We start from the raw sequence: 17,618 nt of genomic DNA, 5'->3' as shown, positions 1-17,618 counted from the left end.
GACGTCTGAACACAATGACTAATGTTTTTGACTAGGATTTACTGTATTGAATGGATTCTGACAGAAGATTAAAAACAACAAAGAGGGCTATCTGTTGCAATAAACATTAGGTTAAAAAGTGCTAGACTGCAGAACATGTAATGCAAAATGACATCCTATCCCTGTATTGTGGATAGATGGCAGCTGCAGTACTAATCCCCATTCATAATGTTTCCTTTTTAAAACTTGGGATACCATTTGGTGCAGCAAGTGTGTGTGTGTATATGTAATTTTACTTTTTTTTTAAAAAAAGTGACTTGTTAAAAAAACAGATGTCCTGTATATGTGTACGATGTGTGTACACCGTTTGGAGATGTAATTAACCCCAAGATCAATTTAATGTTTATATTTTACTGAAAGGTGAGAGGTTTACATCTCTTACAATTGAAAAGTTAATCATGTTCATAATTGCTTTATCAAATGTTTGTTCCTCATGTTGTCCAAACTTCTGATTTGATTGCACTAAAAGGGATATCGTTGTTGCCCATTGGCATTCCATAATAACGGCAACCAAATTTAACTGGATGTTAAGATTACTACTTATAGGATGCAGACATTGTCCTTTTTCCCTGTTAATTTCATTTACGTATTTATCTGCTAAAGGAGTGAAGGTTGGGATGGACTTTATTTTGTGGATATTGTGTGCTGAAAATGGAAAATTTTGGTAATCATCATTCGCAAAATAAAATACATGAATGCTGTAGTGAAGGATGAGCTCCCAATTGATAAATCCCTTTTCAGGGATGCAATGCTCTTTGGGTAGTGGTGTATGCCACCAGTCATAACCAACATTTCAATCTTTGAGTATAGATGTAATTTACAAATTACTTCAGGTTTAATGTTCTGGTTTGGCATCCTTTTGAATCCTTCATATCCTTCAGTTGCTTTTGTGGTAATTCAGTTCCATATATGCTTCATTCCTTTTATTCGTGTATTACCCTACCTAACTATAGAACCATAGAAAAGTTATAGCACAGAGGCCATTCAGCCCATCGTGTCCGCGCTAGCCAAAAAAAAATTAGCCACTCGTTTAATCCCACTTTTGAGCACCTGGTCTGTAGTTTTGCAGGTTACTGCACTTCAGGTGTAGATCCAGGCACCTTTTTTAAATGTGTTGAGCATTTCAGCCTCAACCACCAATTTAGGCAGTGAATTCCAGACACCCATCACCCTCTGGGTGAAAAAGTTTTCCCTCATGTCCTCTGTAATCCTTCCACCAATCATCTTAAATCAATGCCCCCTAGTAATTGACCCCTTAGCTAGGGGAAATGGGTCTTTCCTGTCTACCCTATCTAGGCCCCTCATAATTTTGTACACCTCAATTAGGTCATCCCTCAGCCTCCTCTGTATCAAGGAAAACAACCTTAGCCTATCCAATCTTTCTTCATAGCTGCAATTTTCAAATCCTGGCAACATTCTTGTAAATCTCCTCTGTACTCTCTCCCGAGCAATTATGCCTTTCCTGTAATGTGGTGACCAAAACTGTACACAAAACTCCAGCTGTGGCCTAACCAGTGTTCTATACAGTTCCATCATTACATCCCTGTTTTTGTATTCAATACCTCATCCAATAAAAGAAAATAACTAGAATGTTTCTTTTGAAATCTTTATTCAGATTCCAAATACTGAATTATTTATATTATAGTGTTTTTAAGTAACGAAGATCCGTAGCATTGTGATTAAATCTTTTCATATTTGACACCTCTCTGACTAGAAATTGTTCCCCGTTATTTTGGGGGGGGGGGTGGATTTTCAGCTATAAATTGGTTGCCATTGCTTGACCTTTCTGTCAGTTAGATGTATGCAATGTAATTGCAACCATAAGGGCCTCCCTTTATGATCGGATTCTTTCACAAAAATAATTTTCCTAGCCTCCCAATTATTGATCTGTTGTCACAATATACAAAACTTTTACATTGGCTGGTGAATTCTGCATATTTTTAAATGGTTGCAATTATGGGGGTGGGAGGAAGCTCAACATGAATACTCCCAACTAAACGTAATTATTCTGCTTTGTGATCTACCCCATTTTCAGCTTTTTGTGATACTAAGTGGGAGCATATAATGAAGGTTCAGTTACTATTGAACATTAGTAAACATTTGTAAGCTGTCTGAAATGGCTGCACTTACTGGTTTTGCAGTTAAGTCATTGGTCAGCTGGCTGCTTTTGAGTATATTTTTGGGACAAGTATATGCGGAATCTAGAGCCCATCATTGTTAGCTCTGTGGAAGTTGCTCTAGGATTTTGAATTATAAAAGGCTTTTATTTTATTGGGTGGTGTTTATCCAGTTTCCTTCCTCCCTTTGATTCTCCCTGATTGCCTGTTAAAGGGATATGGTTCCATGGGTATTGTTGGGAAATTGAGACAGTTTAAGTAAGCTATATTGGTATTTTCAGGTATTAGGAATGAGTTTTAGCTTTAAAGTTTTAAGTTTGATTTATATTTTTGGATCTGTGTTAAGAAATGGTCAAATTGAGTTTTAGTTTCATTTTAAAAAGGGTGCTTGTATTTCTAATGAGAGTTTATGACTTAGAGTTAAGCAAACACAAGAGTAGAAGAATTGGGCTGTTGCTGAGCAACAGGGGTCCAGAGAAGCAGGAGGTGGGTGTCTCTCTCTCTCTCTCTCACACACATAAGAAACAGCAGTTTTCTTTCGGAAGCTGTTGGAGTTCAGTTGGTTTGAAGACAGCTGTGAAGCAGAAGCAACCTAGAAGGGGACATGATAGCTGGTTCCAAGCTAAGGAAAACCCTAAAATCCAGGTGTGTGGAAGAGGGGAAAGTCCAAAGAAGACCTTCTAGTCAGGAAGGACATGAACCTGAAAAAGGTCCTGTTAAGTGCGAGGGGCAGAGAGAAAGGCTCCGAGTTTAAAGAGACAAAAGCTGCAGAAAGCAGATTTCAAGTGAGAACAGCTTGCAAGAGGCAAGAAGGCCTAAAGAGACAACTGAAGATCTGTAACTCTTTGCTATGGGCATGTGAAGCAGTGGTACTGTTGATGACTGAGTTGATGAGAGAGAGTGTGTGGAAGTCAGCTTGAATGCATGTGGTGACTCAGGAGAGGAACATTGGAAGGAGAGTTTGAAACCCTGGAGGTGGATCCTTGCGGAAGGCATCTGAGAGGTAGTGTTGGTTTGGGAGAAGATTCCAAGGCGAGGTCTTGAAGAGTGGAGATTGGAAACCCTCATGTGAAAGACAGAGTTCAGTGAGACTGGTTGGCTTACTGAGACAAGTGTCTGGGGGGAGTTGAGGAGAGAACCATAGCATCTGATGAGGTGGCATCTGTCACTTGGTTTCAGAGTGTGATGTGTCTGATCACAGGGTGCCTATTGGAACATGGACTGTGTACTTACTGAGGACATTAAAGTATAAGATAGCTTTTGTAATGTGTGTTATCCTTAAATCTGTATATATCTGTAAAAGGTATAGTTGTGGGTGAAGGAGTATTGTAATATAAATCTTTTCCTGTTTAATAAATATTTTACTCTTTTGTTAAAAGTTCATTGACTGACTCCAGTGACTGTTTACTTGCCACTCTCCACATATTTAAACAAACAAATAAATGTTAGGATCTGCCAAGCTCGGTTCCACACTGGGATCAGGTTTGTCCAGGGATACTCACAGCTTGGATCGTAACAGCTTCAAGTTGTCACGACAAACACACATTCACACACAACTACTCTCTAATGAGGATAATTTCTGGAACTCTGAGATCAAATCCAGTTCTGTGGTTACCAGTCTTTCATTCGATGGGACTCAGCAACATGCGGAGAATTTTTTTATATCTGTTTGTTCACAAGATGTGGGTGTTGCTGACTAGGCCATCATATATTGCTCATCCTTTTTTGCCCTTGAGAAGGTGGTGATAAGCCAATGCCTTGAGTTGCCGAAGTCCATGCAGTGTAAATGCACTCACAGTGCTATTAGGAAGGGAGTTCCAGGATTTTGATCCTGCAGCAGTGAAGGAACTGCGATATAGTTTCAAGTCAAGATGTATGATTTGATGGGGAACTTACAGGTGGTGGTCTTCCCATGCATCTGTTGCCCTGGGGAGGTGGCATCTGTCACTTGGTTTCAGAGTGTGGTGTGTTAAACTGCTAGTTGGTAGAAGTTGTCTGTTTGGAAATTGCTGTTGAAGGAGCTTTGGTGAGTTGCTGCAGTGCATCTTGTCGATGGTACACACTGCTGCCACTGTGCATCAGCAGTGGGGAGAGTGAATATTGAAAGTGTTGGACGAGGTGCCAGTCAAGTGGGCTGCTTTGACCTGGATATGTTGAGCTTCTTGAATGTTGTTGGAGCTGTGCTCATCCAGGCAAGTGGACAGTACTCTGTCATACTCCTGATTTGTGCCTTGTAGATGGTGGACAGGCTTTGCGAAGTCAGGAGGTGAGTTACTCCCCACAGTATCCCTAGCCTCAGACCTGCTCTTGTGGCCACAAGATTTATGACTGATCCAGTTCAGTTTCTGGTCAATGACAACCTCCAGGATGTTGACAGTGGAGGATTCAGTGATGGTAATACTATTGAATGTCAAGGGGTGATGGTTAGATTCTCTCTTGTTGGAGATGGTCAATGCTTGGCCCTTGTGGTGCAAGTATTACTTGCCACTTATCAACCCAAGCCTGAATGCTGTCCAAATCTTGCTGCATATGGACTAGCTTCAGTATCTTAGGAGTCGTGAATGGTGCTGAACTTCTGACCTTATGATGGAGAGCAGGTTATTGATGGAGCAATTGAAGATGGTTGGGCCCAGAACATTACCCTGAGGAACTCCTGCAGCAATATTCTGAGAATGAGAAGATTGACCTCCAATAACCACAGCTATCTTCCTTTTATGCTAGGTATGACCCCAGTCAGTGGAGTGTTTACTCCTGACTCCCATTGACTCCAACATCAAAGCAAAATACTGCGGATGCTGGAAATCTGAAATAAAAACAGAATGCTGGATTAATTTTTTATCCTTTTTTCCTTCCAACACTACCGCGCACGCACACACAGACGTATGTTTTGCTTTCAGAGTGCTGATCCTTGTTCTGCTGTTAACACATCCTGCTATCTTACCTTTATGCCATTATCAGCATACCTTCTTTAGCCTTTAACGCTACCAATAACACTCCCTTTGTCCTGTGTCCATGACATTTTTGTCAAATTTCTCTTTAGCTCCCACCAATCCCTGGCCTTCTATTTTGCTCACCCCCTCTTAAGCAGTATAAAATCCATCACATTTCTGCTCTTTTTAGCTCTGAAGAAGAGTCATATGGACTCGAAACGTTAACTCTGTTTCTCTCTCTCTCAGATGCTGCCAGACCTGCTGAGCTTTTCCAGCATTTTCTGTTATTATCCCATTGACCCCAGTTTTGCTAGGGCTCCTTGATGTCATCTCAGTCAAATGCTGCCTTGATGTTAAAAGCAGTCACTATCACTTCACCTCTGCACTTCAGCTCTTTTGTCCATGTTTGGACCAAGGCTGTAATGAGAACAGATGCTGAGTGGCCCTGGCAGAACCCAAAATTTGTGTCAGTGAGCAGGTTATTGCAGAACAAGTGCTGTTTGACAGCACTGTTGATGACTCCTTCCATCGCTTTGTTGATGATCTGATGAGTAGTCTGGTGCAGAAATTGGCCAAGTTGGATTTGTCCAGATTTTTGGAGACAGGAGCTACCTGGGCATTTTTCCACATTGTCAGGTGGATGCTAGTATTGTAGCTGCACTGGAACAGCTTGGCTAGAAGCGTGGCTAGTTCTGGAGCACAAGTCTTCAGCACTGTTGCTTGGAATATTGTAAGGGCCTGTACCTTAACAATTTCCAGTGCATTCAGCTGTTTCTTGCTATCGTGAAGTGGATCAAATTGACTGAAAACTAGCATCTGTGATGCTGGGGACTTCAGGAGGAGGCTGAGATGGATCATCTATTCTGCATTTCTGGCTGAAGATGGTTGCAAATGCTTCAGCCTTGTCCTTTGCACTGATGTGCTTTGCTCCCCCATCATTGAGGATGGGGACATTTGTGGAGCTGCCTCCTCCCGTTACTTGTTTAATTGTCCACCACCATTCATGACTGGATGTTGCAGGACTGCAGAGTATGATCTGATCTGTTGGTTATGGGATCTGTTAGCCCTGGCTATTGCTTGCTGCTTCTGCTATCCTTGCCATGCCCTCCTGCATTTTTCTCATTGAACCATGATTGACCTGTTATCTTGATGGTAATGGAACTAACTCGTATCAGTAGCAACTTGAACAATCCTATCCATAGAGACCTCCAACTTGCCATGTGGCTTTAAGAAGCTCCCCTCTGGACGTGTATTGAACATCTCCAACTTCATAACACTGAAACCTGGAGGAAAGCTTGGGCAGAAGACACCTTCCCAAATAAATGCAGCATCTCCAACTGTCTCTGACGTCTCAGCAACCAGGTTTCAATCTCCCCTGAAGCATGTTGACAACCCTCAATAAAGCATGGACTGGACGTGGCTAATTTGGCAACCTGATGTGCAAGAAGCACTTTAGAACCTCACCTGCTGTGACTCCGGAAACCCTGACCAAACCATGGAGCACAAAATAACATCTTGCCCTCCACTCAAGTTTGAAGCGACATCCTGGAGTTACATTTGCTCTCTAGTAGGGCATTAGACTGGTTAGGGAACTGACATTAAAATTGTGATGACAGCTTCTGCTTCTAAGGCCATATGAAAGAAGATGTACTAGTTCCATGGGTGCTGGCATCCTTGAATAATTTGCTGAAATTGCCATTCTCTGCATGTTGGCCTGGAGTGTCAGCAGGCTGCTTAACTGAGAAGGGAACATATATCTTGTGCCACTTCACTCACAATCTAATTGTCAGGCATGAAAGTGCCAGCTACTGGTTAGATTTGCAATTTGGATGCTCAATTGTGCACAATTTGCCCTTTTCTCTGAATATTAAGAATAATCATAGGGATGCAGCACAGAATGAGGCCATTTGGCCCATTGTACCTGTGACAGTTCTTTGGCAAGGTTATCCAAGTAACCCAGCTCCTCCTCATTTCAGCTAAGATCTTGCGGTGGAGCAGGCTCAAGGGGCTGAATGGCCTACTCCTAATTCACATGTTTTCCCACAGCCTTGCATTTTTTCCCCACTCATGCAATTATCCAGTTTCCTTTTCAAAATTATTACTGAATCTGCCTTTCAGGCAATGCATTCCAGATCACAGCAATGTGTTTTTTTTAAATCTAATTTCTCTCTTCCTTTACCAATAAATCCACAGTTAACTGTTTGACTTCTCATCTTCAAGGTCTTTGCACCCTATTCAGTTATGGCTATCTTGTACTGGAATGATGAGAATGTGAACTCTACTACTAGTAGTTCAGGCAAATACCATAGATGCATTTAGCATAAGCTAGATATTAGTTGGGGGAGAAAGGAATGAAAGGATATGCTGGTGGTGTGGAAGGAGGCTAGTTAGGCACGTGACCACTGGTATTGACTGATTTGGCCAATTGGCTTGTTTCTGTGTTGTAATACTTTTGTACTATGCATCCTTACTGCCCTTCTCTCAACTGCTGCTAGGCACTGGGAGTGGGAAAGTAGGAGTACCAGCTACTATGTGAGTAGGAGTACCAACTACATCCACTTGCTAAATCACGGCAGGAAACCCATACCTCGAGGTACTATCTCAGCGCTCACCTGAAGTAGCTGGCAGGTATGAAACTGTTATTAAGCTCAAGGGGACATATGGCCTGCTCCAATTTCTGATAACTCTGCTACTGTAATTAGGCTGTTTGTGAAGAAACCCAAGCTCTGATCTCAAAGCCTGTCATCATCTGTTACAATAGCAAATACTGCTCCCAGGTAGCGTGTCAATCCTGACGCATCCATTACATGCTACAGTTTTTAAAGCAACGGTGAGCTGGAGGAGCTGGGAACCCGCTCACTCCAATTAACTACCCATTAAGCTCTTTGAGGAGCTTGTTAATGGGTTGGCGAGGGCCAGAAGGTGGTTTTTGAAATCCAAGATCAGCAAACCCTAACAACCTGGTACTGGTTAGTGCACAACTGTTAGCCACAATGTGGGGTACAATCCAGTTGCGTTTGTGATGAAGAAAATTTTTTGCATAAAGGGTTGTTGTTTCAGAGTGAGTAAAGGACCTATTTGTTGGCCATGTGGCCACTACACTGTGTATCGAGACTGCTGACCCTTTGCCTGCCTTTATTTTGCAAGACAACGGCAAGCCAGTCGTGGCTGCCTTCTGCCTTTGACGATTGTACTCAGCAGCCAGTTCCCGCCTCTTGGCATTGCTCACACCACTAATTGGACACTCAGCTTGCCTCCAGCCCAATTAGATGACCTGAATTTGAAGATAGCTTTGAGTCAGCAACACAGGCAGGGTCAGGACCCGGAAACGATTGGGGTGTCAGGTTCCTGACCCTGCCCTGGATTGAAGTCATGCCCATAATTTTTAAAGGGATTGTTCACAAACCAATGACTTTTGGGATACTGTAAACTAAACTGCAGCTATTGCACCTCTTACCCTACCTTTTCACTTTGGAATTAAGGTAATTTTTTTTTTGTCACTGCCAAATGTTTATTACAGTAAGTTGTAGTGAGCAGCAGTGCTTTTTTTTCGTCAACATGAAGCAGCATGTGAATTTTTGACACCCCCTCCAAACAAGCCATAAAACAAAGCCTGAAAAAACGGCGAGACTAAAATAATGACAGTTTCTTCTGAGGATGATACAGAACCACAACAAAAACTAAACTGACCAATTAACCTCAGGATTAAGACATTATTTGTGTGTCTTTTTTTGGTAATTTGCTGAGAAAACTTGTCCTGGACTATTGGTGACAGGATGTCATAAACTTTCAGGTATTACTAAGTCGCGTCACCCCTATCACACTGTAATCCTGTTATGTTATTCAGTCGTGCCTTCAAGTTACCAGTGAATTCGTCTACTGTGACCACACTTCAAGAATTTATTGGTTCTATGGTGCTATGAATGCCTCGATTATAAACAGTGCTGTATAAAACAAGCCTATTTGTTCTTTTAAGACAGTATTTCAACCTCACAGTTCTGTTGATAGCATTAAGTTCCTTAAACATTGTTCTAATTTCTTAGAATGCATTCAGAACAAGCATATTAATTTGCTGCCTTGTTGCTCAGAGGCAGCAGTTTTTGATGCTTCAGTCACCAGTGTAGGATTGGGAAAGTTGCTACCAAAAAGTCTGAAGCGCATCAGTAATGATTGTCTGTTGACATTGACATGTTTGCATGTCTGTGTGCTTATTGGCAACATCATGGTCCTAAAAATTGCCTGTACGTTATACTAATGGAATATCTTGGAATTTCAATGCTTTTAATTATTGAATAATTTATTGTAGTTTAAAGACTGCATGCACTGACCCTCTGATTAATATCAATATTGCTTGCAGAAATGGGTTTAACTACTGGAACATTGAATTAAATGTTAGTTAAAATAATTAAGAGGGATGCACTTTTTCTAAATAAGAATGTTGTAAAAATGAACAAGCTGTTTTGAGTTTTTATAAAGGATCAATAAATCTAATGTTTGCTTTTACGCTTGTAACAGAAAATGGATTCCGTTGGAGTAAAAGTTCTAGATTCAGCAGATGACATCCAGGAAAGACGCCAGCAAGTGCTGGACAGGTATGAATTTTTTTATTTTTGCATGCAGGGAATTGTATAGAGTTAGAGTAGCTCAAGTTTTACACAAAAGCATGTTGCTATAATAAGATACATTGGTATACAGTTCTTCTATGCTTGAAATGGGCATCATGCACCAGAGTGCACATCTCAGCCAGGTGGCCTGAGACGGGTGCTGGCAGCTCACCCATTTTAAAACTGAGTTTTGGGTCGCTTGCTTCCCCAGCAATGGTCCGAAGGTAAATCAGGGGCTGAGAAGAGCAGCTGAGTCCTGAGGAGTTGGGATGCTAATTGGAAGTATTTTGGTAAGGGGAAGAATGGAGGGAGTTAAATAAAGTAACATTAATTACTAAGCTGACAATATTCTTTGTCTATGCAAACTAGATATCGGCGATTCAAGGAGCTCTCTCTTCTGAGACGGCAGAAGTTAGATGATTCTTTCAGCTTTCAGTGTTTCCGCCGTGATGCAGATGAATTGGAGAAGTGGATTCAAGAGAAACTGCAAATTGCATCCGATGAGAGTTACAAGGATCCCAGCAATCTGCAGGTGTGTGATGTTCTAAGCTTCTGATCACTTGTATGCTTCAGCTTTATGATGGGCTGCAAATTTCTAACTAACTTAATATTGACTTTTTTATTTTGCCTTCTCATTTCATTAATCTTCTACATGTGTATTGTTTCAGAATGAAATGATCTTGCTCACGTTAGTAATTTTGATTTTTTTAAAATTTAAGTATCTAATTCTATATGTATAATAGAATTATTTTACACCGAGCTATTGATTTGCCCTTTTCATTACTATTTTGTTTGTTTTATCCCCAATTTTCCTCTTCTGTTCCTGAAGATGGTGGGTTGTATTGAAATGCAGCTCTATGGATGCCTCACTATGGCCTTACCTAATATTTACACCAACACCTTTTCCAGTGGATTATCCCAGAGAGGAGGTTTTACCAATTTTGCACTCCTAATGCGTTCATTCATTGCACATATTGGGAAAATTGCACACTCCAAATGTTGCTTTCATTTTAATTAGTGGAAGTTACAGTCTAGGCAGTGCAGTTTCCAATATGTGCTCCTAGAAAATATATCTTGTCGGAATCGACTGAGAATCTTCATGATTGATCATTTTCTATTGTCACACATGACGAATGGATCATTTGGTCATAGATGCGGCTGATGCTCATAGAACTGTCTAACAAGAGTTGATATCTTCAGAAAAGGAGGGGGGGAAATTGTAAAAAGTCAAAGTTGATTGTGTTTTGTTTTTGCAGGGCAAACTGCAGAAGCACCAGGCGTTTGAGGCTGAAGTGCAAGCCAATGCAGGTGCTATAATCAAACTTGATGAGTTTGGCAACAGAATGATAACAGATGGGCATTTTGCATCAGAAACAATTCGAGTAAGTGGCTGCTGCCTTATATGGTTTTCCGTTCCTTTGTTGTGCCAATCAGAAGTGTAATCCTCATTGTTGATTTTTAGTCCTTCACGCCCTACCGGACTACACAACGACCTATTGTAACCACAGTACAGATTGGTACTCACATGGAAGTAGGTGTATAATTGCTGTGTAGTGCAGTGTGTCTGTTTGACTTTCTTTCCTTGGGATAAGTTGAAAGTGTGTTTGTGTTTTCTTTTCTTTATTGAATTTTTAAAAAACTTCTTCTTTAAAAACTTCTCCAAAACAAAGTCAGCGTCACTAATCAGCTGGCAGGGGACCTGGTCTGATTTACAGTGATGCTGAGATGTATAGTGCTACTGCCCAAGTCAAATCCTAAAATGAAACGCATGGATTTTGTGTAATGTTTCAGTCTGGTTATCCTTGTTCATCACTCTGTTTAGGTATATACCCTTCTTCTAGCTTTGAGGACAGGGATTGTTCTTTGACTCCCTTACTTTTCATCAGATGGTCATTGTTACTTAGGATAAAATATTCTGTATTGGTAGGATGTTGGCAGAAAATTAGAACAGTGTTGTGTAACTGTTTATATGGTAGAGATAACTGAGAATTTAAAACATGCTGAATGTTATTGCCTTGCATTTGAAGTGTATTCAGCCCTGTTGACAATAGTCGGTGAGTAAATTTACACTATAACTGATCTTTGTGCAATGGTTTAGAATTACAGCAACACTAAAATGATAGTGCAACTGCAACCTAAGTTGGGGACTCTCTTTGCTACAGTGTCAATTTGGGCCCTCTCTTCAGATTGTATTGCTGCCAAGTGGGAACATCTTTTATTTAAATACACGCAAGCTGCCAACATGTACTTCCCCGCTTCGCCCGCACTATAATTCCCCCACCCACTCCCCCAGCCAACCAATCCATGAGTTGCCAGTAAGAATTGGAGTAATTATTGTTTTCCTCGTGCTTCTGGCTATCCTAGCATGTGGAGAGACGATCTGCTTTAAATTTTGCTCATTTCTGGGTTTTTACAGAAGTTGGTTCAAATTCCGCAAGCAGCCAGGCCCAAAAACATATGATCTGCTCTGTCTGTTGGGACCTTGTGTGTAAATTGGCTGTTTACTGTTTACAACAGTGACTACACTTCAGAATTACTTCATTGTTTATGAAGCACTTTGGGATGTCCTGAGGTTGTGAAAGACATTATATAAATGCAAGTCTTTCTTTAATGTCAAGTATAGTGAGTGGCTATATAACTACCCCCATCAACTTGCTTTAATTTTATACAATAAGCCCCATCTGGAAAATTTCAGCATTGATTAGCATCATTTGATCTGCTGTCTGCCAGTTAGTTTCTATAACATAATATTTGTACAAACAAATAATTAACTAAAATGGGTACTGAAACCTGTGGTAAACTATGACCTTCATGTTTGATCACCTTCACCATTTTGTTTGTCTTGAGGGTATTTTAGTGCAGAATTAAGAATAGAAACTTCTGGCTTAAATTCTCTAATTTAAGGTTAGAGGTTGCAGGAAACTTATCACTTGTCAATTTATCAGCGGAACCAGCAATCCAAATTTGTTTCCTTGAGTTGTTTCACAGCCGTATGCTTCCTAAGGAAGGATGTTTTCTCTTGCTTCATCCTTTCCCAATACATATAATAAACAGGCTGAGGTTTTTTTTCTCTTGCAAAGAGAACATTAACCTAATAGAGGTCTTTGAAATGATGAATGTTTTGATAGACAGTGTGTGTTTCCATTAGTGGGGAAGAGCAAGATTAGAGGCAAGATAGCCACCAAGAAATCATATAGGGAATTCAGAAGAAACTTCTTTACTCAGTGGTGAGAATGTAGAGCTTACTACCACAGGGAGTTGTTGAGGCAAATAATGTAGATGTGTTTAAGGAGAAGCGAAACGGATGTATAAGGGAGAAGGGACTAGAGAGTTATGTTGATGGGAGTTAGATGAGGAAGAACAGGTGGTGGCTGGTGTGCAGCATACGGCTGGCCAGGACTGTTTAGGCCAAATGGCCTGTTTCCGTGTTTGTATATTCAATGCATTTCTATATTAGAGCTTGACCTCGTGGTAAAATTGAGGTAATCCTTCACTACATTTTCATATTAGCAATGGGATAGCTACAGTTATATGCAGGATATCAGATAATATATAAGGAATTAATTATGGAAATAATTCTATCATTTGTACCTATTGCTGTGGAAAACTGCTCTGTAGCATGTTGCAAAAACATGACACCATTTATTTTTGTTTTTAAGTTCTCTGTATTATGTCATAACAAAACTGCTTTTCTTTTGTATTTTTTTCTTCAAATCTTTCTTTCAAGACCCGACTAGAGGAACTCCATCAACTATGGGCACGCTTACTGGAGAAAATGAAGGAGAAGGGGATCCGACTCCTGCAGACTCAGAAGCTTGTGCAGTATCAGCGAGAGTGTGACGATGTCATGGACTGGATCAATGATAAGGTCAGTCATTTGTATCTGAGATGAGGATTGAAGTTTGTTAGTATACTATTCTTGGTAGGAAAGGGGAGGAGGTGGAACTGGTGGCCATAATGGAAAACTATGTAGTAGTGCTTCCATACACATTCATCTCCAGTAAAAATGACAAAGCCGTAAAACTTGAGGCTATCTGTACACATTGATGTGTTTAGTTTATTGGGAATACTCCAGGATAAAGAGTGCCTCAGGCTTAAATATTCATTTGAAATATAACCTGTACACTTGTGTATCTTTTTTCCAGGTAGTTCAGCTGCATTTTGTTTTATTTGCCCTTGGGATGCAGACGTCACTTGCAAGGCCAATGCCTATCCCTAATTGTCCTTGAGAGCGTAGTGATGAACCACTGCTTTGAACTGCTGCAGTCCACATAGTGTAGGTTACTGCCACTTGTATCTATTTTATGTGGATTTTGCATTAATAGCTACAGAAATGAGAATGCAAATGAGCAGACCCAGGAAGCCAAGTTCAAAATCCTGGAACTCCCGTCCTAACAGCACTGCATGTATCTGCACCAAATGGGACAGCAGCGGCTCAAGAAGGTGACTCACCGCCACCTTCTTAGGGCAGTTAGGGATGGACAACAAATGCTGGCCTTGCTGGCGATGCCATATTCCATGAAAGAATAAAAATAACTCCCTTTGCAAGTAGAAGTATTTTTTTTTCTAAAGAGACAGCAACTGGTATAATCATTTCAAGGAAATTCCAGCCCTGTATTTTGCGTATGGCTTTTTAAGTTACAGTTGCAAGCAAAGAGTTTCTTTGTAACCAAATGTTAATATTATTCCAGTAATATTATTCCTGTAGTGATGTGGTTGCATCGCAATGTCCTTAACCACAACCCCGATCTTGTATAATATAAAATAAAAACAGAAAATGCTGGAAGACTCAGGAGGCCTGGCAGTGTCTATGTAGAGAGAAACCGAGTCAATGTTTCGAGTCCAATATGACTCTTCTTCTGAATTCTTGTTCAGCAATTTCTGTTTTTATTTCTGATTTCCAGCATCCACAGTATTTTGCTTTTATTATCCCAGTCTTAATTTATTTTTGTGCTCCAAATTGAGCTATTTCAATGAATACAGATGTGAATCTCTATATAGGCCCATGGCAAAACGTAAACCACACAACTTTCCATAAATAGAATTGCTTCACCTCATTACTGTGGTATTTAATTTTCCCCTGGTAGTGCGCTCTCACTAAAATCCTTTTGTTTTTTTAGCCTATTTAATAGCTTTTGTGCTTAGTACTGCTGTTTGTTTAAACTAATTTTTGTACAAGTTATTAGCTGTTCCTAAAAACAGGAGATTGAACTCGTGTAGAATCAAAATTATTAATCAGAATTCCATGGCCATTGATTTGTGTGTAGTATTTAAAGTTATCATTAATGTGTAAAGTCATTTGTAGAATTGTGTACTTGAACAACAATATCATTTCTGCACTGTAGCTTCACTAACTTTTTTTCATCAGAAAATTCTCAGGAGGGCTGTTTTGTTCACTTCAAATATTGGTTTTGGCATCAGAGACTAGTTCCTTCTGTTAGCCACAGAAGTGCCCTTATAGCTGGCATAGATCCGTAAAACAGACCTTTTCGTTGTCACTACTTGAGTTAGAAGTTGTGCCTAAACCTCAATTAGAAAGAAAAACCAAGTTAGCAAGCCTGGCTTGTAACTTTAAAACTAATTCAGATGTTATCATTTTCTTAATTAGTAGATTTTGTTGAGTCGTCTTTTCCTTTTTTTGTGGTGCATAATAATTTTATTGATGGGTTTGGAGGAAAAAATAATTTTTTATATAATTTGATCAACATCTAAAATTGAATTTCATTATTTATCTATATTTAGGAAGCGATTGTGACATCAGAGGAAGTTGGCCAGGATTTGGAGCATGTGGAGGTTTTGCAGAAGAAATTTGAGGAATTTCAGACTGACCTTGCAGCTCATGAGGAGCGTGTTAATGAAGTTAACCAACTGGCTGGAAAACTTGAACAGGTCCAAGAGCTTTTTAATCTAAAATGCATTCTCAATATAACGTAGAGTGCTGCTGTATACAGCTGGTGAACTGCAACTTGTATTAAAACCCCACCTGGTTCTAAAGCAAAGCAGTGGGAGTTTCCTGTTTGGGTTTGACATTGCATAACAACAATTTGTATTTATATGGCATCTTCAACATAATGAAATGTCCCAAGGCTCTTCACTGCAGCATTACAAAACAAAATTTGACACCAAGCCATATAAGGAGATTTTAGGCCAGATGACCAAAGACTTGGTCAAGGAGGTAGATTTTAAGGAGTGCCTTTAAAGGGGAAATGGATGGTAGAGAGGGGTAGGGAGGGTATTCCAGAGCTTGGGTCCAAGGCAATTGAAGGCATGGCCACCGATGGTGGAGCAATTAAAATTGAGGGTGCACAAGAGACCAGAACTAGAGGAGCTCTGATACCTTCCAGGATTGTGGAGCAGAGATAAAGAGGGGTGAGACCATGGAGAGATTTGAAAACAAGGATGAGTATTTTAAAATCAAGATATTGGTTGACTGGTAAGTCAGCAGGCACAGGGGTGATAGGGAATGGGACTTCCTGTGAGATGAGATATGGGCAGCATATGGAGGGTAGAATATGGGAAACCAGCTAAGAGTGCATTGGAATAGTCAAGTCTAACAAAGGCATGAGTGAGGGCTTCAGCAGCAGATGAGCTGTACTGGGACAAAGTTGGGCATTATTACGGAGGTGGAAATAGGCAAACTTAGTGAAGGTATGAATGAGGTTGGAAGCTCAGCTTGTAAACAGCCTGGCTTAATCTCAGACTGTTGCCAGGATGAGGTATAGGATCGGTAGCCAGGGACCGGAGTTTAGAATGGGACCATTTTTAAAAAAAAAACAAAGGCTTCAAACTTTCCAATATTTAATTGGAGGAAATTTCTGCTCATCCAGTACTGGATGACGGACAAGAAGTCTGATAATTTGACAACAGTGGAGAAGTTGAGAGTGATTATGGTGAGATAGAGCTGGGTGGAGTTGGTGTGCATGTGAAAACTAGCACTGTGCCTTTGGGTAATGTCACTGAGGGCAGTTTTTAAGATGAGAAATAGGAGGGGGCAAGGGATAGATCCTTGGGAACATTAGAGGCGTGAGAGCAGCTAGAGATGCTATTGCAAGTGACCCTCTGGCTACAATTAGATAGATAAAGATTATTTTTTAGTGTATTCATGGGATGTGGGCATCAATGGCAAGACCAGCATTTTTTTGCCCATCTCTCATTGCTTTTGAGAAAGACATGGTGAATATAATTGAGTAGCTTGTTAGGCCATTTTAAGGGTAGTTATGAGTCAACCACATTGCTGTGGGTCTGGAGTCACATGTAGGTTATGTTAGGTAAGGACAGCAGATTTCCTGCCCTAAAGGACATTAGAGATCAGATGGGTTATTACAACAATTCAGTAGTTTCACGGTCCCAATACTGATACATTTTATTCCAGATTTACTTAATGAATTGAATTTGCATTCCCCAGCTGCCGTGATGGGAATTGAACTCATACCTCCAGATAATTCGTCCTGGCCTCTAGATTACTGGTCTAGTAATGTAACACTGCTCTTGTACCCAGTATGACTTTTATATGCAATGTCACACTGGGTTCATAAACTGTTCAGAACATTTTATAAAATTACCCACAGCTTTTTTAATAGGCTGACTGTGTGGACAAGCCTGTGAATGCAGTTGTTACTTTAAAAGTTTACCAGCTGTTATAACCATCTGAACAGCAACCAAGGTGGCAAGGAACATGGAAATGCAGAGGACTAGAGATAATCATTGCTGTCCAACCGGTCAGTCCCTGTGTCTAGGAAATATTCTGTTTCACAATACCTCTTGTACCCTCCAGATAATTAACTCTCTTGAATTCACTGATGTGATCACCTGGCCATCAAAGGTACTGCTAGCTCTGCAGGAGTACTGTGTTACTATCCTGTGCTGTATAGCTGTACCCCTAATTGCACCATTTCTTTCATGTAACAATATACAAAAATGCTTCTCTA

The 17,618-nt window shown here is 40.4% G+C and overlaps 1 protein-coding gene across 7 annotated transcripts in view; it reads left to right on the top strand.

Moving 5' to 3' along the window:
* Positions 1-17,618, top strand: part of sptan1 (spectrin alpha, non-erythrocytic 1) — a 114,945-nt gene that overhangs the window by 6,967 nt on the left and 90,360 nt on the right. For all 7 annotated transcript variants that reach the window (XM_041193014.1, XM_041193015.1, XM_041193016.1 and 4 more), the window contains 5 exons: positions 9,602-9,678; positions 10,060-10,222; positions 10,947-11,072; positions 13,418-13,558; positions 15,433-15,579. In XM_041193014.1, coding sequence (XP_041048948.1) covers positions 9,605-9,678; positions 10,060-10,222; positions 10,947-11,072; positions 13,418-13,558; positions 15,433-15,579 — 651 coding nt within the window. In that variant the 5' untranslated portion in view covers positions 9,602-9,604. Of the gene's footprint in view, positions 1-9,601; positions 9,679-10,059; positions 10,223-10,946; positions 11,073-13,417; positions 13,559-15,432; positions 15,580-17,618 lie in introns of those variants that run through there.

The sequence above is a fragment of the Carcharodon carcharias genome, chromosome 8 (assembly GCF_017639515.1).
Source record: "Carcharodon carcharias isolate sCarCar2 chromosome 8, sCarCar2.pri, whole genome shotgun sequence".
Lineage (NCBI taxonomy): Eukaryota > Metazoa > Chordata > Chondrichthyes > Lamniformes > Lamnidae > Carcharodon > Carcharodon carcharias.
The sequence above is the reverse complement of the archived record's forward strand: the minus strand, read 5'-3'. Positions and strand labels throughout refer to the sequence as shown.